The sequence below is a fragment of the Myzus persicae genome, unplaced genomic scaffold (genome assembly GCF_001856785.1).
Source record: "Myzus persicae strain clone G006 unplaced genomic scaffold, MPER_G0061.0, whole genome shotgun sequence".
NCBI classification, from domain to species: Eukaryota; Metazoa; Arthropoda; class Insecta; order Hemiptera; family Aphididae; genus Myzus; species Myzus persicae.
The window spans coordinates 197,568-222,027 of NW_019103933.1; the positions used below are offsets into that span (position 1 = coordinate 197,568).

The 24,460-nt window shown below is 31.5% G+C and overlaps 2 protein-coding genes across 3 annotated transcripts; both read left to right on the top strand.

Annotated features, from left to right (window-relative positions):
- Positions 1-642: 642 nt before the first annotated feature.
- On the top strand, positions 643-20,658 carry LOC111036527 (ATP-binding cassette sub-family G member 1). 2 transcript variants are annotated; one of them, XM_022318562.1, is made up of 10 exons: positions 643-1,277; positions 10,901-11,021; positions 12,681-12,870; positions 13,648-13,793; positions 16,208-16,578; positions 17,125-17,354; positions 17,512-17,680; positions 18,511-18,611; positions 18,868-19,023; positions 19,838-20,658. In XM_022318562.1, the coding sequence occupies exons 1-10, from the start codon at positions 1,217-1,219 to the stop codon at positions 20,180-20,182; spliced, it is 1,890 nt and encodes a 629-aa protein (XP_022174254.1). In that variant the 5' UTR covers positions 643-1,216; the 3' UTR covers positions 20,183-20,658. The 2 variants fall into 2 exon arrangements, with proteins under 2 accessions (XP_022174254.1, XP_022174255.1); XM_022318563.1 differs by lacking the exon at positions 643-1,277 and adding an exon at positions 3,342-3,361.
- Positions 20,659-22,385: 1,727 nt separating this feature from the next.
- Positions 22,386-23,772, top strand: LOC111036556 (FIT family protein CG10671). The gene has a single exon (XM_022318615.1). The coding sequence runs from the start codon at positions 22,710-22,712 to the stop codon at positions 23,694-23,696; it is 987 nt and encodes a 328-aa protein (XP_022174307.1). The 5' UTR covers positions 22,386-22,709; the 3' UTR covers positions 23,697-23,772.
- The last annotated feature ends 688 nt before the right edge of the window (positions 23,773-24,460 follow it).

The following is a 24,460-nucleotide window of genomic DNA, read 5'->3' on the forward strand; positions in this document are numbered from 1 at the left end:
GAAATGTGGTATCCGTTAAAGTCTGCAAAACGTCCTCAAAATTACTGGCTTTTGCACATCCGTTATACGGGCCTTGAGTAAGACAAACATCTCACAAAATAAATAACTCACAAGGATACAATAGCCGCTTTTAAACGTTGCCAAGAAACCGTACTTTTGAGGGTTGGGCCAATGCGGCATTAAAAGTTTTATTTTATTGCTGGAATTCTTTCTCAAATACTACAAAAATAAACGATTGGTTCCATTTTAATCACAAAATTATTTTTATAATAAGTGATTCGACCGAAAATGTAGGTTGACCCCTTTTGTAAATAAACGATTTGGATTATTGGATTGTAATATTACGATTATGTAATGTTGGCCCACCCAAAAATGTTGGTCCGTTTAAATGAAAAATGGACGTTTATAGAGGGTGCGTGTCGATTTCACGTAATAACATTATATTATATAGGTACGTATAGACTACATAGGTATATAAGGAAAAAAACAAAAACACTGAAAACCGCTATAATTTACAAATCGAAGATCGCCGCTCCCACCTCACTTGACCGACGTCTCCTTCTCCTCGTCATCGAGCACCAGTGTCAAGGCTCAGCTCTCTCTGTCTCTCTTCCGCGCCCATTTACACCGTCACCGTCTTTCACCGAGCGTATACTACCGCGGTATGCGTCTCAGCGGCTGTACGACGGTAACCGGCTGCCAGACACGCGGCGACAGTATTTTATTATTATTTTTATATAACAATAATATATAACACTATATAGAATTCGCACAGACATTATTACCATCGTCCATCCGGTTCAGTGTCCGTTTCTCCTCCCGAGCGCGCTCGTGTTCGCCAGTCGGTTTATACCTACACTGTTGTGGTAGTGGTCGTCCGCAGAGCGCACGTTTACCTCTATCCCGGGCTAGCCGTCGAAAGAATAATATCATAAGACTCACACAACCGCGCGATATCATATAATATCATGCTATTTGCATACACATTATTTTCTTACGCCATGGACGTCGCGAGCGGTTAGCGCATTTCGTTTTCTTGATATTACAATATAACATTTGTTCACTATTCTCCCGATTGAGATCCTCGTCGCATATTTTCCCGGACACGACGTGTTTTCGCGACGTTTTTTGAAAAACTGTTTTAATAGTGCGCTCGCGAAAACACAAAGAGTAACTTACACGAGGGCGGAGGGTCGTCTCTCGTCTCCAACGCAAGATGGATATCCAATTCGAAGACTTGACGTACGAGGTGAAGCCACCGTTTTGGCAAACCAAAGGTCAGTACCTACGATATTTTTATAAGTTTTTTTCTACTCCGTGTACATTTTTCTGAGCTTGCAAGAGCGAGGCCAAATACCAATGGGTATGTACTGTCTCTTATGACTTATAAGTTATTTTATGATTATTTTAATATCATTTCACGTATTTATGATACTGAAAAAAAACTAGTTATTCAGTTAGTCTAAATAACATTTTAGCACTCACAAAAACATAGTCACCGTTTATAGTATGACGTATAACACTATATGCGTTTCAAAATTATACCAATTTTCATTACTTTTGCAGCGCAGACCCAAGAGTCACGTAAACATGGCCTATAGGCCTATATATGACCAAACTACAAATTATAGTGTTGCAGTATGCTATAACGTTTAGTATTTATATTTTATAAGTACAAATTTATAATGAGAAACTACAAAACAAAATCTGATAGGATCAACAGGCAATTAATAGAAAATTTTGATCATCGAAATACAATTCATAAATACTAGTTTATTCTATTTCATCATATCGCGGTTTATGAAACTGACGATAACTTGTTATTCAAACTTCAAAGAATGCCTGTTGTTATCTGATATTTTAAATCGGAATGCTCATTCAATCATTCCTGTTCATAATATAATATAGCTGCCAGCTGCTAATAATTAATAAATGTTTTTTATTTTATATAATAGTATCTATCTTATATCTAAATCATTCAGTCAGTAGGTACTAGGTTGTGACTTGTACATAGATACTATATAATATAATATAACGTTGCATAAATAACCTATCACAATAAGACGTGCTTTGTTCTGCTTAAAAAAACGTGTATTCTTTTTCATTAAGAAAAAGTAAATAAGCAAATCAGTGTTTGGTTGTACCATGATGGTATAACACTATGAGTAATACAAAGGCTTCATGTACGTAATATTACTATAATCGAGATGATAATAGTTAGGTATGCGTAACCATATTAGTGCCTAATTAAATATACATTTATACATTATAATGTTTATAATAATGCTATAGTGAGGTTATAGTGGGTCACTCGGTATCTGGGTATCTGGGTCTATTGGTTTTAACTTATGTGTGTGTTATTATTTGACATTAAATGTGTTTTTTAATCCTATAAAAAACATATACCCACAGAGCGACTAGTGAAAGAAAACAATGGTCTGACTATCGTTAAGAATACACAGCTTGTATTAATATATACGAATGTTGGTGTATAGTATATAAAATAGTCTCTATATGTACTTCGTCTGGGTAGTTCTTAGTTTTGTTATAGTATAATTATGTAAACAACACAACATTTGAAAAAAATGTAATTCGCCTCACGACTCGCATGAGTTATGCAGTGTTTTTGGTAATTTAGTTATGGGTGTCAGTCATTGTTGAAATACAAAACGTGCAGACAGGACGGTGCAAATTACCTGTAATATAACTGATATAAGGTACCTATTTACATAGATATTTTCCTGGAAGAGTGTTTTTTAGAGAAAAACACCTTTAGCGATATATTACATTTTAAAGTATCTGCCTCTAAAACATTTGAGAAACGACTTTATTATAAAGTCTATGACGTGTATGCTATATATACCTATATGTGTACATTATACATTTATGCTATGCTTAAGGCTGCAGTATAGGTGTAGGTACCTAAATTTTAATTAAAATGAAAATTTTAAAATTTGAACTATTTAAATGTGTTCTTTACACGTGGAAAGAATAATTGAAAAGCATGACCTACAGTTGGCATAGAACCAATTTTTACAATGTGTATAAACAAAAACAAAAATACTATAGCAGGTGTGACTAAATGTATCCGAATACAAATATGAGTCTTGCGAATTCTCTAGTCGACATTCTTGCATTTAAATCACTATAATATTATAGTAATTTAATTATCTATATAATATTATAGGTAGAAACATTTACGCCATCACGTTATATTATCGTCGTATTTTTGTTTGCTTATCCGTATATAATAATATAATAATACGATGATCGTGTGATTTGTAGATACGCAGATCTCGATATCACGTGACTCGAAGACTACAGCGAGTGTAATCATTATACGATTTAAATGTTAATTTTTGTAAGTAATTCGAAAAACGATTATTTCGTAATAATTAAATAATTATTTTTTACTAACCTAACTACTGACCTACCTATAGTAGGTATACCTACCACAGTACTACTTATAAACAACAGGCCACAGGGTCATTGGAATCATTAGATGTTCAGGTGCAAACAGACACGTTATTAAAATTAAATTAATATCCAATTTATTATAAGAATATGGTTTTATATACTTTCACTGAATAATACAATTGCATTTATAATTTTAGCTGAAAACAAAATGTCTCAAATCAATCTTTTTTCACATTAAGTACACCGCAATACCGAATACGTATAAAATTTCATTTTAATTTGAAACATTTTGAATGTATTTAGTTTTATAAATGATGTGCTATTATACTCAAAATTAAAGTAAAAGTACATGAAAATCATAAAAAATGGTCAAAGATAGTAAAATATTCTTAATTTTACCTAAATAAATTTATAATAGGTTAGTTATATATTATATTAAGCATATATTTTTATGTAGCACCAATGTTAAAATGATTTGAATTCAGTAATTCTTATATATTGTGCATTTCATTAAATTTTTGGGAATTTCGAGCCATGATGGTCTATTAGGGTGTAAATGTATTCAAATCTAGAGCTGTTAAAAACATATCACACATTTAGATTTATTGATCACAAAACGAGTGCTGACTTTCGTATTAAAAATAAATACATGATGAGTTCATCAGACTTCCTGAGTCGACTCTCGCCGTCGCAATGATCGCCTAGGGGACGTTCTGCACCGCTCATAACTCATATAGTCATAATATGATTGTATTCATACTATACAGTATTCATCTATAAGTTATACACTTATACCACAGTAATACGGGGGCTATACGCAAACATGAATTTTCTACGTTCTTGTTCACGAGCGAAAAATAAACGTTTTTTTTCTTCTAAATAATAAAACGAGAATGTGAAAATAGCGATCGTGCAGTGCGTAGGTCGACTCTCATCGTCGTTGGCCGATTACGTGCCGGTCGTTTTTACAGAAAACTCACGCACGGAGATATATTATCAGAATATTATAATAATATTATATTAAATTATACGGTATACGTATAATACGAAGACATAAACCACGTAACCACGTTTACTGCTGACGATAAATATAATTGCAGACTGTTGATATGTGTACGCTGACATATACAGCTGCGGTGGTCACGGTCATCCCTGTCTAATACAATATAACCTAGTATAGAACTCAGTATAATAGTTTTAATAATCAAATTAATAACATATTATAGTATTATATGACATTTTTCCCCCTTATACATAAGCGATATTTTCTTACCATAGTCCGATTATTTCGATTATTGTTCCATAATCTACACGATAACAATACTATATAGGTACCTATAATGTTCTCACGATTTCGTACGTCTGCAGTTGTTGAAAAGTGAGAACAGTATATAGATACTAACTAGCATAGTCTAAGATTTTAAGCGTTTTAATGAGGACTTAGTTTTAAAAAAACTATATCTGGCACAACTGTTTGAAAATGCACTAAAAGAACAATGCTCACACCCAATCCCCTTACTAATGTTTCAAATATTTTAGCAATATTTATCATAGTTATTGAATATAGAACTTTGAAAACTCTAAGAATAAAATAAATTCCAGGGGGACGAGGTGACCGAGTGGTCTGACGCGTCCGCTGCGACGCAGCCGATCGCGGTTCGATCCTCGGACACCGGGCGGCATTTTTCTCTGGACAAGTCGCGGTGACCGGAGAACAAGTGCCGCCATCCCCCAACCGGGCACGGCAGAAACCTACGGGTGCCCAATAGAAATTCTGCCAAAACAAAAACACACACGTGTCCCCCCCCCTACAGTCCCAAAAACTCTACAGTACCACACAACCTACAGCTAATGGCCTCAGTTGCCGAAGCTTAAATCAAAAAAAAAAAAATAATAATAAATTCCAGTTGATACTAGGTACTTAGTACTGTTAGTACATAATACAACGCTTTTTCACTCATATAGGTACATACAGACGAGTTTTAAAATTAGACTGAGAGTAGAGATGCTCTTGTAACAGCTTTTTAAGTAGGTATTGTATAATAGTATTTTTTAATATTTGCCATAAACCGTTGATTGTTTACTTCTCATCGTAACGAGAAAGCCGAATAGGTATATTCATTGTTTACATCGAGAGCTCGATGAATACACGAGGTATAGGTTATAGACCATATTTTAACGTCGTAATCAAATTACAAGGTAGGCGGCTACGTATACTGTTAGACATGAACTGAAATGAAAGTGAGAGTTCCTTCATGTATCCTTGTGCCAGTCATATGGCTTAAGTTCAACGTAAGGCTCTCATTATCTTTTTTATTTTCTTTAAACTAGTTTAACCTGTTAAGGACCGTACAATGATCACCGTTCGCCATTCCTATATTTGTACATAGGTACATACACTAAAACAATAAACGATGATATTGTATTATGCTTATAATACTCCGGAATCGTATAGTTATTAATTACCATCGTTCGTTGAACATTATTTGTTGAATGGATGAAACTATTCGATTACATGTTTTGACTGAATGTGACTGGTAATATAAATCATGACGTATATAATTGTAATAACCACCACATCAATGTAAGCCGTTTAAGTGTGTTTAGATATTCCGTCATTCATGGATCATCAGCGTATAAACTGTTTTCAAGTACTTGTTTGGTACAGAAAAGTTAAATTACAAGGCAGTTTATTTCGTTTGTTTTCTAAAAGATAATTATTATTATTTTGTATTGCATCATAAATTGAATATAATAATAGGTTTTTTCAAGCATAATATTATATTTTAATATTATTGACCTTTATGCTGTGAGACTGTGAGAGTGTAAGGCGCCCGTATGTTGTCTGCCGCAAAAAGTACAATGAATAATAATATATTGCCAAACACACACACGCGCGTTGTCGTCTGATTCTTCATCAATTATTTCACCATAATAAATTAAAAAATACCTATAACGTATTAATTTATGTTGTCGAAAATGATTGATATTGTGTGAATGTCTCGTTTTGCCATCAGATTTTAATGTACAATAATAATGTCATATGAATTAATTTTCAGAAGATTGTTAATATTATTTAACTGCAGGTCAGCAGTCAGTCAATATCTTACCATCAATATAATAATAACGCATGTAGAATACCCGTGTTGTTTAATAATATTGAACTTGCATAATATTATATTGTGATATATAGCTATAATGTAAACTTTATACAATGACAATAATTACAATATAATTGAGTTTTTCGTGATTGATATAATAACATACCATCAAATAAATGATTTTTTTCTTAGAAAATTTCGGTCATTCAAGTTCAGTGTCAATGCCATATACTATAAATTATAATATTATAATATATAATTTACTAATACGAGTATAACACGTCATATGAAAGTTTACAAATTTAATAATTAATTTATAGCCATGAGTCTATAACACATTTACTTGTTATTTGTTAACAATTGAATATGACATAATGATGAATATTTAATTCCGAGTTCAATTAATAAGATACTAAGTCGGCAAGATATAATAATAGAGTGACAGATTATAATTCATCAATAACTCTCCATTTCATAAATAATGTACTACATTGAAAACACGTTTTTAATCATTTTTACACATAATAATTTTAACAAAATATTGTACTCAAGAGTGTTAGAATATAATATGTAGTATAGTTTATTGGAATAAGCATTATTTAGGCGTGCGCAGACTCTAAAATCAGGTATTGCCCATGTATATTATCATTTATCATTGGTCTACTAGTCAACAATTCATAAATACAACACATCTTAATTTTGTTTTTTGAAAATTTGTTCAATTATAATATTTTAAATAATATTTTGAAGCCCTGCCATATAAACACAGTATTCGACTACAGAGTGCACGTAGTGAATCATTAATTTTTTTTAAGCAAACAATTCAACAGTCTTAAAAGATAGAACTAAAGACATTTAGAAGTACAGCCAGTGAAAATTGCAGTTTAAAGATAAAAAAATCTCAAAAATAAGCCCACATGTACAACTTTTTAACAACGTTGAGAGCAATTTGGTTTGCTATGGAATAGCAATTTTTACTTATAAAATCATAATTTATAAAAATAAATAGGTACCTATATCGATAAACAATTATTTTGTACACAAGCAGTGTTTAATCAGTTTTGAAATATTCTGAATACTATAACCATTATGAAGTAAAATATGTGTAATATTTGATTTAGTTTTGCAAATTATATTCTAATGTTGTTATTTTGCAATTCATTATTTTTGAATCTCACTTATTTGACTCTATCTATAAGTTATGTACAAAATATTATAGAAAGTTTATTAAAACTGTGTACATACCGAATAAGTACGATTCGTAATTTAGTTAACTATAAATAACGTTAAAATATTAATTAATAATGGTTGTAAGATTCTAACATCTTATAGTTTTAATATTTTAAAACAAGAAAAATTAAATTTGTTTTTACGTTTATAATACGAATATAAACAGAAATACATATTATACTTGTACCTATATTCAATATATTATTGTATTTCAATACATCTTATGAATGGATATTTTTAATTTCAATTCATGTTTTATCATCTTCATTTTAGTTAGTGAAACTATTCTAATGTAACTTAATAATTTATTTACGTTAAATACATACTGATAAATTCACGTGACATATTGTAGAGCTTTGAACTTTTGGTTTACCTATACATTTACTCTTACCTTAGACGTACAATATGTAGGCAGTTACTTTTACACCCAACTTCATTCTAACTCCAAGTTTTTGACACCAATATAAAGCATTTAACAGTATTGGTTTTGAGGGGATCGATGGGTGATTATCTACCCCCCCCCCCCTTGGGAATTATGTGATTTCTTTTGATATGTAAAGATTGAAAAAATAATAATTGATAGATATTATTTATGATGAGTATTACTTATAAGCGTTTTAAAATATATATGAACAAAATGTAAATAATAATAATAATAATTTTTTGCATATTTTCTTACTCCATGGTATGATTTTATGTAGGTACATATTGTTATGTGTTTTGGTGTATTACTGCTTCTGGAATAGAATGATTTTATTAAGTGAATATTAAAATTCACAAAGAGGGGAACAACAAATATTTTTATGATCGTAATGATGTGATAACGTGCGTTAAACGAATCCTTACGTGTTTTAATAATGAATATTAATTTTGATAGATATATCCGAAGATGGCAAATATTATATTATTTTGTTTCCGGGAGGGGGGAATCCGTCGATTTCAATCGGAAACCGCCGCCAGCTTTCACTTTTTACGTCAGATCAGTTTCACATGTACAAGTTCGTAATTTCAAGTATCTTTACGTATAGACAATACTTGAAACTGTATAATATATTAATATGTCATACCTATACCTACTTATTTTTGTTTTTTTACAATAATTGAGTGTAGTAAGTAATAAATATTAATGTAGGTACATAATATGGTAGTGTGATACTACCATTAATGGATCAAACACTATTTCAGTTTGGTATAAAATAAACAAGGTATATTCGTTGCTCAAAAAATAATCATACTTATAATATTCCTTAAGGGGCCAGCACGTGACATGCACGTTACCCTCTCCGTATTGTAAAGTGATTCTATTTTATCATTTTTTTTTTTTTTTTTGAAAGAGAAACACTTCTTACAGGGCGTATTAGAATTGGATTTTCAAAATGTATTCTAATTCTAAACCATACAATACGATTTTGAATATGACTAATTGTCATAAGTTTTTGTTTTTTTTCTTATGATGTTTGTCTAAGTATCAAAATTAATAATCGAAGAAAATTATCCTCTATTTATTAAAAAAAAATTAATCAAATCAGACCATCACTCTACAATATGTGAGAGGTTTTCCTGTAAAAAGCGTTTTGAACAGAAAATCACGCTTTTCATTTTTGGTCGGCGGTGCCGTTGACATAATATGTACTTAGATACCTCACACTAATTATCATTAACGACTAACACAAAATACGCCATGGGCAGCAGCGATGAAATTGCATATTGCCTAAATATTGCCCCTTAATGAAGATACACATGCAGGCACCTTTTTTTTTTTTTTTTAATGTTGTAACTAGACATTTTTACGGTAGTTTTATGAAATAGGCAGTAGCAATAATATTATTTTATTGGTGGTTTTTTTAATGAACTATGCTATTTTTAAATGTACTTGTATTATATTATTGCGACATAGCTTGTACGATTTAACGAATAACTCAATCGGGTCAATCAACAATTTATAACATCAAATATTATGCCATAGTAGCTATAGGTACCTATATAATTTAGAAAAATAACTTGCTATTATAACAATGTCAAATCTTAAGTACCAATAGGGTGTACGAGTATAATAGACAATTGGCATACTGCTATAAACATTATTATATTAATAAATATTAATTATTATAATGTTATTTAAAATTACAGTATTTAAAATATCAAATAATTTTAACAGGAACCACATATTTTGGCAAGAAGCATATTTTGTAATTTTAACTATTTTATAGTGGCCTGGAACAAAATTTAAATCTTGCATAAATCTTCATACTTAAACTATTATTTTCTTGCGTCCATTTTGGTCAATCATAGTTCATAAGTCATAAAAGTCATAATGAATAAATAAATAAATTCATTAATTAAATAACCCACATTTTTTTTTTAAACATATTTATTTATTTGTTCAATCTGTAACAGAAATTTACAATAAGCACAACGGATGGTTACATAATCGGTCATTTAATAGCTTGGTTGGAGTACTTGAAGAAGCTATTCAGTAATAGCACTTCATGGCGAGATAGTTGTGATTAGTGGACTAGTTAACTAGTCCATTAGTAGATCACGGCACCAGTTACGCTTTAAACGTCAACCAGGGTCGCCCGGGTTTGTTCGGGAGGAGAGGTTGTAGATGAGAGGGTTTCGGTGATTTGCAAGTTTCAGGTGGAAACGTTTGTATTGAGTTTTGGCGACGTTTTTTACTGTTGGAATGAGAAGGTACCTGTGGAGGGTGTCTTTGGACACATAAAAAGGATCTTTGGTTATCTGCCGGAGGCATTTAGATTGAAAAGTTTGGATTCGGTTTATGTTGGAGTCTTTGGCTGATCCCCAGAGCTGGATACCATAGGACCAGATAGGTTTGAGGAGTACCTTATACATAAGGATTTTATTATGTAGTACCCCACTATTTTTAAAATTTTTTTAAAAGTTATTATTGTTATATTATATAGCATTGCATACAACATTCTAGAAACCCAACAACTCATTTTTAGGACTCGTTAAACTTTTTGTATGATTGTGTGGTCTAGAGAGAAAAAAATATTGAATTGCTTAAAATTGGGCATGTTTATAAAATTTGCTTAATATGGCATCTCTGAATATACTAGATTTTTTAAAAGAATAGTTGAATTCATTTCATAGTACTTATAGTTATTCTGTTATTATTTTGTTTGTAGTTCCGTCAAGAACGATATTGAAGTCAGTAAATGGCCGATTTTCAGCTGGAGAATTAGCATGCATTATGGGACCATCAGGTGCAGGGAAGAGCAGCTTACTTAATGCATTATCTGGTTACAAGTAAGAATTTTTTTTTAATTGTAATTTTTTGGGTTAGTTTAGTATCCATATTTAAATCCTGTTTATATCATGATATAGAAATCGTTAATAGGTTTTATTGTTTAAATTTGTAATGATCCTTGAATACGTATTAATATATTATATTATTATGCACTATTTGTTGTTAATATTCAATATGACGTGTTGTTAAGAGAGATGTATCAAAATAAGACTGTTCTTACAAAGATAAAAAGTAACTTTAACTTAAAATGTACTTGTATTAATTAATAATTTCATAACCTGGAGCTCTAAGGCGAAAATAAATCAACTATTTTTTTTTTTTGGAGACTTAGGGCTCAAAACGTCTCGCTCTCCTATAATGTTTTCTAAAAATGATGTTTGCCTTGTACTAAGTATTAACTTTGAATTGTAGAGCATTGGCAGAAATTTCGCTTAATTTTGGTTACTCACTTAACCTGAAACTGAAGAGAACTTGTTGAGTTCCCAAAAATATTCTGTAGAACAGCAATTTAGATATTTCTAAAGTAAAATAGTTTCGAAATTTCAAAATAATTAATTTTAAATGTGAAAGCAAAGTCGCTGTCCATTGATGTCAAAGTACTTATATTACATTAAAATACTTTTAGTCGTCCAAAATGCATTAAATATTTAGGGCCAACAATGTTAAATTGTATGCCAACTAATATAATATATTACTATAACAGTAAAACAAGTTCAAACAAGAGTAGGGAGTTGTGAAAACGTGTAGTTAGTTAGTCTATTTTTAAACAGTTAAACTCTTTTTTTTTTAATTATAGAAATATGTATAATTAATAAAGATGTGTATTCGTTATTCTATTTATGTAGGTACATAAAAAATGTTGGGACATTTTTTTCTACTTGTGTACTTGATTTTAATTAAATAACAAAAAATGTGCATTCGATAATGATGGAAAACGCTTAGAGTTCCGATTCTATAAGTTATATTATTATTTAAGTGTCTACAGTTTTTACCTTATTAATTATAACTAATGTATTATATTGTCTTATTTAGCCTTCAACTATAATTTTATATACATTTAAGCTACATTTAAGCTATATATTTTAAAGTGGGTAAAGAATGAATTCGAAATTTTTTTGTCGACATTTTAAATCAATTTCTATAGGTAGGTACCAATAGTCAAAGACTAATATTGACGACATTACAAATGCACATGTGTGTCTCTTCATTTTGTAACAGTTATAATAGATGTATCACTAATATAGTGATACCTACTATTTTTGTTATGGATAATCACTGGTTCAATTGTGTTGAAAGTGGAAATGAAATATTTGCGGCTAATTTAACGTAAAGGAAGATATGGTATATGGCACAACACTTAAACTGTTTGGATCAATGAATATGTATAAAAATTTCAAAGACTTTATAAAATAATACAATTTTACTACCTATGAAGTTTTTATTTTTAATTTTTGATAGCTTTTTACTGAGCAGAAATTTATTTCTTGGCAAAAATATCTATTTGGGTTTTCACAATAGTTTTCATTTATTGAAAATTGTATAAAATATGGAATATATGTATAATAATTACCACTTGCCTGTTATAAACTTATAACGATAACCAAAATAAACCAAAATAATATTTTCTTATGTTGACTAATTATGTGGTAACGTTGCAGTTATAAAGGTGTAAGCGGGACTTTGAAGTTGAATAGTCAAGTAAGAGACGAGAAGTTGTTTCGTAAGTTATCATGTTACATAATGCAGGAGGACAAGATTCAGCCCATGTTGACTTTAAACGAAGTGATGATGTTCGCTGCGGAACTTAAGCTATCCAATGGTACATTGACCAAAGAAAAACAAATGATCGTGAGTACAAAACAATTGTTCTAAATCTAATGCATTATTAAATAAACAATACAAATTGCCTACAGGAGTAGATGAAACTATGATTATTAGCTTTATAAAACAGGGATGGAGATAGATTTGTAAAATACCTCTTACAGACCCGATAAATCTAACAGCTAACTTTTATGCATTATCACACGACAAAAGACAAATAATAAAACATTAAACATATTATTAGTATTAATTATTAAAAACCTATCAAGAGAAAAATATATAATTAATAGACAATAAATATTTCTTGATACAAAAAATAATTTTTGAAGCATATTCGTCACTAGCCGATTTTTATATTATCCTTAAAATATCTTAAGTTTAAAATTGGATTATTCTAACTGAATTATCGATTGATGTCTCAATGTATTAACCTCGGTATAAACCTTGAACCTACTGATGAGTTATAAAATAGAAACTTACATATTTCACTTTTCCATTTAAACAAAATTATCTATCATCATTTCAGTTAATACTGATTTCTTATTTATAAGTATGGACTAACTATTTTTTATTATTATGGTTATTATATTTTTTTTTTGGTGGGATGGTATCGATAATCCGCTTTAGGTTTTGGTTGCTACTATAGGTATATTAAAAAACTAGTATATACATCGAATGAACTAAATTAAAGTAGAATAATCATTAGTTACCTTTTTACGGGATGTTGTATTGTTGTTTTGATAGTGTACATAATATGACGAATAATGTTTTGTATATGTATAATGTAACAAAAGTATTAAATAGGTGACAGAAATTCAAAATGTCCTGGGACTGTCAGAGAGCAAAAACACAAGGACCGAATTCTTGTCGGGAGGCCAGAAAAAGCGGTTATCTATTGCTCTGGAACTCATCAACAACCCGCCCATAATATTTCTCGATGAACCAACTAGGTACGTATTGATAATATTTGAGATTGTAAAATATGTCGTAATGTGAGGTCAGGATGGTTTTTCTTTTTAAAATTATTGACGGTCTTCAGTTTGTTTGGATTTATTGTCTGTTGAGGCCGTAGCCTGTTGGAAATATAATATACATTTTAAATTAATGCCTTCAAAGTTACTACATAATCCGGCAATTTTATACAATTACTTATTATTGTTCCTTGAGAAAATATGAAACTGTCGAAACTAAATATATTTACACCTATATGACCTTAACAATGTACTTTAATGTTACATTCATAATATGTAGCGTAGATATGTTGTGTAAATAGTGTGTGATTATGTTATATTATTAGTGATATACCTATATAGTATATATATACAATATAAACAAATATTTTGTCGCTGTTTAACAAGGACCATTAACTAAAATTAATTTCTCTGTACCTAGGTGCACCTTGTCATCCACTATATTAGATAAATATATAATATATATAAAGCTATACCTGTATGGCTGTATGTGTTATATTTGGTGAGAAAGAGTTAATGGTTTAAGTTATTTCGATTTATATAATTCGGGAACACTATAATTTTTATTCGACGAATCACTGAAAATATTATCATTGCATTGGTCATGGTAATAACGTAATATTAAAAACGTAAGCAAAGACCGGAAGCATTAAATAAAAAAATATATCTTTAGGTTAAAATATACATGTCTAATATGGCGTAATATTGGTGTTTGCTTTAATAGAAACACTAAATTTTTTTTAACTACATACAATTTTTTTCTAGGTTCCTATAATATATTAACTTACATAGAATACCATTCTACACAAAAAAAACTATCTAAAATAACTAATTGGATTTTTGCTTGGAAAATTATCGAAATATTGAATATAGTTAAGAATTTTAATGGTTTGATGTGGACACTGTACGTCTGCAGATGCAATGATTAATACTTATTATATAGGTATCATCTACCTATGAAATAATATAGGTATCATACTATCATTATTATATATTATAACTATTAGGTACGTACATAATATTTACTCCGATATTTACGTGTTATAACTATTCAAGTTGTTTCAGTACAATTAAATAGGTGTGCCATAATGTTAATGCCACTTTTAATTAGTTCCACATTCATTAAGGATTTTGTTTAAATTTATTCATTTGATTTTACGTGATAACGTTGATTAGTATTAAATTACAAAATATAATATTAGGTACTCCGTCTAGTGAGTCGATATTTCTATAGGACACGGTAAATATATTATGTTATGTATTTGACTTATAAGGTTTAGGATATTTGGCAATAGACTGTTTGCAATAACAGGTACGTAGTGTACTAGTAGTGTACAATAATAAAGTTATTAGTGCGTGTAATAACGTTATTACGAAGGTCCGTCTAAAACGGTATACACATTATTGTGATTGACTGTAGCAAAATGCTGTTGCGTACTTGCATGTTATCTTTCCGTGACCATAGATGAACGATCAACAAATTTTCTCGGACCACTTGAGCGAAAATTATATATATACTTATACTTATACTTATACTTACTTTATATTTATACTTATTATATAGGTATAAGTATAGATTGCCGGAATCGGTGGGGTACCTAGGAATATACACATGGTAAACTTAAAATTTAACCTAGCTCTGTCTATGCGACTATGCATAGACATGGTTACTACATAATATGGTGATGTACTGATGTCAACCAGTTTTCAAAATTTTAGTATAGACGATTATCAATGTTTAAATAATTTGGTTTAATATTTTGTTTTTTAACAAGACAATTATTATTGGTAGGGGGCAGGTTCAATGTATTATCTACGACAGTACAGGCGTCCACAGATATTTTCAATGAGATGAGTTACAACTTGTATAAAAAAAATTATTTACATTTTATTCATTTTATTCATTTTACATATCCATAAATATAGTAAAAAAATTACCAGAAGGAGCTTAAGCAAAAGTTGGTAGTTTAGTAACTACTATATAAGGAATTGTTAATCAAACCTTAACTGACCATGATGTGAATCTAGAAAATGGCCCATGATTTCTGCCCTTTGAGCTTTTGGGATATTATGTTGATAATTGATTATTGTTTGGAATTTGTAGTGGGCGAACTTATTATTTTTTTGATTGAGTAGGGGGTTATGCATGTCAAAACAAATTTCGACTTTCCATGCTAAAATCACCACTGCTTTAACATAACCCGCCTGAATAAACGATTGTAATGGCCTACAGATCGAGATTTCGTGATCTTGTTCATAATCAACTGATGAGTGCTATATAGACATAAACACTGCATACCTGACCCACGTGGCCACATCACACGTCGTCCATTAAAATCTGAGCGATACCAAAGTTAAGGTGGAATTTTCATGCTTTGTTTTTCCATAAACAGTGGCTTAGACAACGTTTCCAGCACGTACTGCTTGCAACTATTGCGTGGACTTGCACACCAGGGCCGCACCATCGTGTGCACTATTCATCAGCCAAGTGCCAGCATGTTCCAGCTTTTCGACCACGTGTACGTTCTGTCGCAGGGGTACTGCGTGTACCAGGGCTCCACCGACCAGCTGGTACCGTTCCTGTCCACCGTCGGGCTACACTGCCCGTTAACGTACAACCCGGCCGACTACATAATCGAAGCGACCGACGGCGAGGAACAGGACAACATCGAAAAGTTGGCCGCGGCCACGGCCAATGGCAAGCAGTCGCTGTACAAGACGAGGGATGTCAACAATTGCTACTTGCACGAAGACACGACCAAATGTGAGTAATAATGAATATAACTTAAACAGCTAATCCTATACCGAAGTTCAGGTTCACCCCCAAGTCCTCCCCTGGCCAGTGGTGGCAAAACAATATTTTGCTTAAATGTTAATCAGCTGTAAGAAAATCTCAGCTTAATGACATGTATGTGTTTTTTAATCTTTAATGAAAAAAAAGAACTCACATGAAACTCATTTAATCGTCTGAAAGATACATTTAGGTTTCCTAGTAACGGTTTGCGTATATACGGTTTGGAACTATGCCGCTTCAAATTGTACAGTAATCCTGTACCGTATCCGTATGTACCTGGTACTAGTCCTCTTTTCTATTGGGTACACACATTTTTCAGAGATTACCCCCCCCCCATCTATATCGGACAAAAAACAAATAATCTCTCTAAGAAAAGATTTTTTAATTTAGCTTATAATAATTATTACAACTTTAACCACCAAGTCGTACACACTATCACATAATAAAACTTTTGCACCAATAATTTTTACGTTGTTTATAATGCGTATTTTATTGTTCTTTGCTCGTCTTCTATAGCTGGCGAATTACTCTTACCGGAACTTAACGGAAACGTGATCACTACCAAATTGCTCCCTTTGCCACCGATAAAGTACAAAGTAGGCGATGAAGTGGATATCGATGACGACGACGACGAAGACGACGTGGTAAAACCCGGCAACACGTGGTGTGTGGATTTTCCAACTTCCGGTTGGTCTCAGTTTTGCACGCTTTGGAAGCGCATGGTCTTGCAAATGTACAGGAACAAGGTAGGCACATTATTTGTTCAATAGATATAGCAATTGGAACGATTTCCGTTTCCTATAAGTATCATCGATGTGATGTTATCATAATATGTGCATGTTATAATATTATTACTCTAACGAAATTGTTCGTCGTTTTTGTCTTTCACCTGGACACCCACAGATCGGTTTAAACATACAGTTTTACCATCATCTCATCTGCGGCCTGGCGGTAGGCATTGTATTTTACGGCAAGGCAAACGACGGTGAACAGTTCTTCAACCACATGAAATTTTGCATGGGCAATATTCTCTTCCACACGTTCACTCAGTCGATGGTTCAAGTGCTCGCATGTACGTATATATATATATATATATATATATTTACATATATATTATGTTAATTATTTATCCGCATTTTATATAAGACAGAAGTTTTGTCGTGCAACGTCCATCTTCTGGGTATATTGTTATCCACTCCTGTACATATATATTGGTGCAATTGTGCTAATATAATCATAGGGTATCCCCGAGGGCTCAGTCCCTCACAATTTTAATAAGCCCACTCATACAATACACAAGTGATATACAGTATATCTACCTATACGTATATATACTTTAAAATTTACTCCGGAATTTCTGCTTCAGTGTTTAACAATATTGCTATGAAAAAAATTAGTAAGGGATTGAAAGTCCCCTGATCATTTTTAATATTAACGCCACTGCGCAGTTGTGTTATGATTTATTAGTATAACTATTATGAATATTATGAGTTGTGGTAAAGAAATTTAGTACTTTTTGAAATACAGAAAATATTATAATATAAAATATAAAAACAATTACATAAATGAGTCTTAACCGCGGTAACGATTAAGGTTTGTTTAAGGCAAGTGGGCTACATATGGTACTTAATAATTAATGATTTAGTGCAATAGTATTGCGTGAAAGTATAATATTTGTATTATCATTTTCATGAAAGCTAAAATGATCATTGATTATATTATATAATAATAATTTTAAATTACATTTTTTCTGCAGACCCTACGTTATTTTGGAAAAACCAAGTGGATGGATGGCATCCCTCCACTAATATAATATATAAGTGCATCATAATGTATATTAATGTTACATAACAAATTTCAATGTTTGCTATTACTATTGTTATAATGTTATTAACTTTGTAGTTCCGTCCGAAGTGAAACTGCTAAAACAAGAATACTTCAACAGATGGTATAGCTTGAGGCCGTATTTCTTGGCTCTACAGTTATCAAGAGTGCCGTCTATTGTGAGTATAATACTATAATAACATAACATAAATGAATAAAGCAAAAAAAATGTTCTTATAACGCTCACAATGAATATATACATAACGTGAATCGTGAATCTATATACTTTAACGGGGTCGTTCAAATTTAAAGTCACTAAAATAGTTAATTTGCACGGTCCTATATATACGTTTTATATCGATGTCATGTGTATTGTGTGTTACGTCATCATTGAAGTCTAATAACTATAATATGATATTTGTTTTTTCCGCTTAGATATTTTTCAGCAGTATTTATACGACTTTGGTATATTTCATGTCCGGGCTACCGTACGAACTCTTGCGGTTTTCGATGTTCAATATCATTTGTCTACTGGTTTGTTTCGTCTCCGAGGGCATGGGACTGCTTGTGGGTGCTGTGTTCAACGTGACGGTATGTATTGTTATGAAAAAAAAATCATATCCAATCGTAAACCAAAAGCAAATAATTCGACAGTTCTTTCTATAGAAAGTAGAGCAATATTATCCGAAAATACTAACAAAGATTATACGGTGTGCACTGTGCAGTGACAAGCTGGGTTACCTATCTGTATAATATATATTATATATTTATATAACAGGGATGGCAAACCTTTTGAACACTGCGTGCCCAAAATTACCCTTTTTTAGAGCGTGCCAATAAAAAAATATTAAAAATATTATATTTTCTTATACTATAATTTGATTGTATAATTAATGTATTGGTATAAAAAGGTTATTTTAGGTTATTATAGGTCCTATAATATTATATATATATATTATGTAATATATAGTAGTAAAAATTTTCGAGTGCCCATCACAAAACCTTTTTGCGTGCCACGGATTTTCCATCCCTGTTAAACATATAAGTATCTCTACGGCTCTACCTCGTATATGAAGAATAATGACTACTGAACTATACATAAAGTGATTCATTGACAACTAACGCTCATTTTCACGAAAAATATTAACGTTTTTCTTACACAATTTGAAGTCTTTACAAAAGAACATCTTTTATATTTTTTAACTGTTATGCATTGCAAGTAAACAATGTAATTCAAGAAAAATACAAAAATTTTATATTTTTACAATGATTTTTTTCATAAGATGTCGTATAATAATTAATAATATGCGGGATATCATGAAAGTTATGTACTATATCAATTTAGTAATTATAATTAATGATAATAAAGTAATATTATAGTTATATAAAAACATAATCGTTACAGAACGGCAGCGCAGTTGGCCCAATGCTGATAGCGCCGTTTTTAGGACTGGCCATTTACGGGTTCGACTTCGCGCACCAGGTGCCGTGGATCATGGAGTTCGTTATGCAAGCCAGTTTCTTGCGGTGCGGAGTCATCGGACTGGTCATCACCGTGTTTGGGTTGAACAGAGAACCTCTGCACTGTGACACGGGCTACTGCCACTTCAAAGACCCAAATATCATAATTTACTACCTGAACGTGGACAGGAAACATCCATACTTCGAGATCATCAAGTTGTTCGTCATGCTTTTGCTGTTCAGGTTCCTCACGTATTTCGCGCTCCGGAGGAGGCTCTCTAGTCACTAAACATGACTGCGGCCGGTGGTGCTACTTTTTTGTCCGAGAAGAACTTTATTCTTGTTTTTTTTTTTTAATGTTTTAATTACTTATCCTTATATATATAGTTATTTAAATTTAATCAATTTTCAATCGTTGTGTTGTATGTTTGTTAAACTATATATACCTATATAATACAACGATAATATTATTTTTATATATTAGGCATAGATAACTACTTAAGTTTTCTAATTTATCACTCCGGGTACTCGAAGACCGAGACTTCCACATTTATAAACGAACGATATGTAATTTGTAACTAATTTATAAGTATATTATACTGTCATAACTTTTGTATTAGGCAGTTCTATGTATAGTCTAAACACGAATGCAGAAGTGTTGTATAATGTAAATATGATAGAAAATTAATTTTTATAAAATATCTATACGACTAAGACTTACCAAGTATTTTTTCTCCAAATAAATTGTGCCAAAAAAAAAAAAAATTATTGAACTCAAGGAAAGATGCTTGATATTTATCACCCTGACTAATTATGTTAATCATATAATCTAATATACTAGGTAATCCAATAATCCACATTCCAAAATCATAGCACGAAAAATGCGCAAAACATTATTTACACCACCTACAGCAGAAGGGTCAGCATCGTGCATGAAGATTGTGTAAGCAGGGTTGGGGAAGACGCCAATATACTCAAAATAAAATTATGATGAATCATAACTCTTCGTGTCATAAATAAATATTAATACGATATGTTATACGATCGAAATCAAATTTCTTGTTACTATTATTCAGTAAAAATGTTTACAATAATATAGTATCTTTTTGCTGCAAAATAATATACATGATACTAGTATAAAATGTATCATGGTACATGATACTTGACACTTTCAAATTATGTATCAAGATTAACTACCCAATTTATTGTATTTTTGATGCTTCCCAACCCTGATTGTAAGTATATATAAAAGTAGGTACCTACTAGTCTATAAGTAAGAATATTTACATTTTCTGACTATGCGGTATTGCGGTTATAAAATCATATTATACAAAATATGTATACAGTATGTAACACACTATGTATATTGTATAATCATACTGAATTACATTTGTTAACACTACAAATTAGGGAAGTCTGCTAGGTACCTATCTTGAAAATTATTAAAGTTTCTGACAATATTTTTATAGATAGGAATAGGAGTTATAATTTATTTTAATTTATAATCAGAATTATTTTTCATTCTTTTTACCAATTTCTTTAGAATGAACGGTTTTCTTCACTATTTTTTATCTTTATAATTTCTTTTAATGACAACATGCATAGGTAAAATTTTAAATTCGTACCTACTCCGAACAAAATATTTTTCTGAAAATTTTGAAATCAAATTTCAAGCCAGTATAGATGAGCTGAGTTAAGTGGTAGGTACAGGGTATCCCTGCAAAAAACGTTGTTCTATTACTCTGCTCAATTAAATTTTAAATATCATACAAATTATTACAATATTATGCACACATAGGTACATTAATCGTCGTTTTAACTATTTTTTTATTATCATTTAATATTAATTAAGACTTATAGATAACTGAAGAATTGAACCAACGTTGTGAGGGTTGCGGTAATACGGTGGTTACCATCACTGTTGTACCACTTTTCACGTATTAAAATGTTTATTAGTAGGTAGGTACCCTATTATTAATTCTCAAAGTTCGTATTACCAATTAATTAAAGTCTACTATCCATACTCGACGAAATTCAATTTTTGTGTCCAAATAATCCGAAAATATTCTGTTTAGGAGTATGAAATGAAAAACACATGTTGTGATTTGTCATTCAAAATATTTCAAGAGATATAATATAAATATATTTATTTTTTCCAAATTGTTGTATTGACACTTATGATATATATATATCACTTGCAATGTGTGTATAAGCATCCAATAAATAAGACGTCCTATTATTAATTTCGTAAAGGCCATATACAATTTTGAAATGCTATTTGCGCCAGTGCATCGCAACTCGTAAATAGTGTCCATTGCAGCACTTTCAATTTCTTCGAGGTTTTCGTGTTCTCGAGTCGATCGTGGTGTCAATCGAGAAACGTTGTTACAAAAACGACGGATAATATTATCATCTTTCCGACGGGGAACAACGGAAAAATGAAAAAAAAACAAAAACGGACTTTCGGCTTCTGATAAAACCCGTGACAAGACGAGAATCGAGTACTGTTATCACGAATAATGAATGAATTATAATAAATGCACTCGACGGCGATGATGGACGTCGAAACAGGTGAAAGTAAGACGTAAGTACCTATTACATAGAAGTAATCTTCCGTTTTCTGTGCCTCTGACCGAGTAGGTTTTAGTGGTTTTACAATAATCAACCGTCGGACGTGCGGAGACGATGATGTGACGCGGTCACCGGGTTGTACGCATCATTACTCGGCGGAATCAAAATAACTTTCGTTCGCACGTCGTCCTCGTGTGCACACGGCAATCGAACGGAATTCAATTTCAGCGTTTCGCCCCGCAGACATGACAACCAAGCGGAGCACCCGGTCCGGGTCGATCGAGTCGAATTACATACCCACGGGCTTGGCCATGAGATCCGAGACCAAAGGCACACTGCTGGTCAGGGACCCGACGACCGTGTCGAACATATTCTTGACGGTGTTGCTGTTCGCGTGCCGAAAATACCTGTTTTTCTCGACGCACAAACGGCTGTTCGTGTACCTGATCCTGCTGGTCGCCTCCGTAGTTGGCGACTTCATCAGGTTCCCGAAGATCTACTTCGCCAACAGCGACACGTTCCTTAACCAGTACCTGGTCAAGTTGGGTTGGTTTTGGACGTTGCTGTGGACGCTGTCGTTTCTGGTGACCACCAGCAAGGTGTTCTGCCTCAACTCGCGACCGACCATTACCGTGCACGCCACTCGTCTGGTGGTAGCCACATTTTTCTGGTACTTTTGGACAAACGCCTTCAATCGACTCGAAGATTATTACGGCAAGTGTTCGGGAGGTAGAGGACTGACTCGATCAGCGTGCAAGTCTGCTGGCCACCTGTGGAAATCGTTTGACATATCTGGTCACGTTTTCATACTCATATATAGTACACTGGTGATGATTAGTGAAGCGAGGCCGATCATTGGCTGGGATAAAATTCAAGATGTCTTGAGAAATGAAGAGAATGCTCGCAAAGAAGGCAAAAGCGTGGCTACCACATTTAGCAGTCTGAAAGAAGAGGAACTGCAAGAGATGAAAACTGTTTACAAAAAAATGACCCCTTATGTTCAAGTTTTATTCATAGTAATCACAATTTTTGTTGCTATTTGGGAGCTAATGCTCATCACAACAATGATGTATTTCCACACAATGCCCGAAAAACTATTGGCTGGCATAGTGGCAATGTCAACGTGGTTTGTGACATACAGGGCCTGGTATAGTTCATCATTTTTGCCTCCTCTGCCCGGTGACGGGTTCTTTAAATATCAAGCACTTCAAAAGAGTGAAGTAGGTATTTAGTTATTATTACGGTGTCATGACAATATATTGGTGTTTTGTATTTTTTTTCAATAACAAAATCTGTATGTTTATTTACAGGTAAAGTACTATATTATATCTGTATGTGTTCATTTTGAATAACAATTTTTACTGGTTTTATTGTTGTTAAAGTAAAATATTTTGTTTTCAATATATTATATATATATTTTTTTGAATGTTTTTATTTAGGATTTTTTTTTTTATTAATTTATTATATTAAACTGTTGAACAATATTTCATGATTTTATGTATTTTATTTTTTTAATCAATTCACTTATTGTTTAAAACCTATCCCGAGCATTTTAATCAAATTAATGAATTTCAGTTATTAAAAATTTACAAATTTACAATTTTTTTAATATTTTAATATCACTGATATTGTTTTACTCAATTTGATTATTGTAAACGAAAATCAAAGTATATACTACTTTAATAATATGAAAGCTACTTATATAAATAACTTTTATAGAATAAAAATCACTCAATTAAATTTTATTTGTTTTAGATAAGAGTTCAATTATGTAATCAAAAAAAAGATTAACCAATGAATTACCTGATGTATTAAATAACGCAATACTGCTTATATTAATTGAAGATTACAGAGATTGTAAAATGTTAAATTAAACCAATAAACAGTATTTTATAATGATCCTCAAGATATTAAATACATTTTCTCAATAACAGTTTTGATGTACATAGGATTAGAGGATAGTTCAATCAGGTTATATTTGGGTATGATCTTTGAA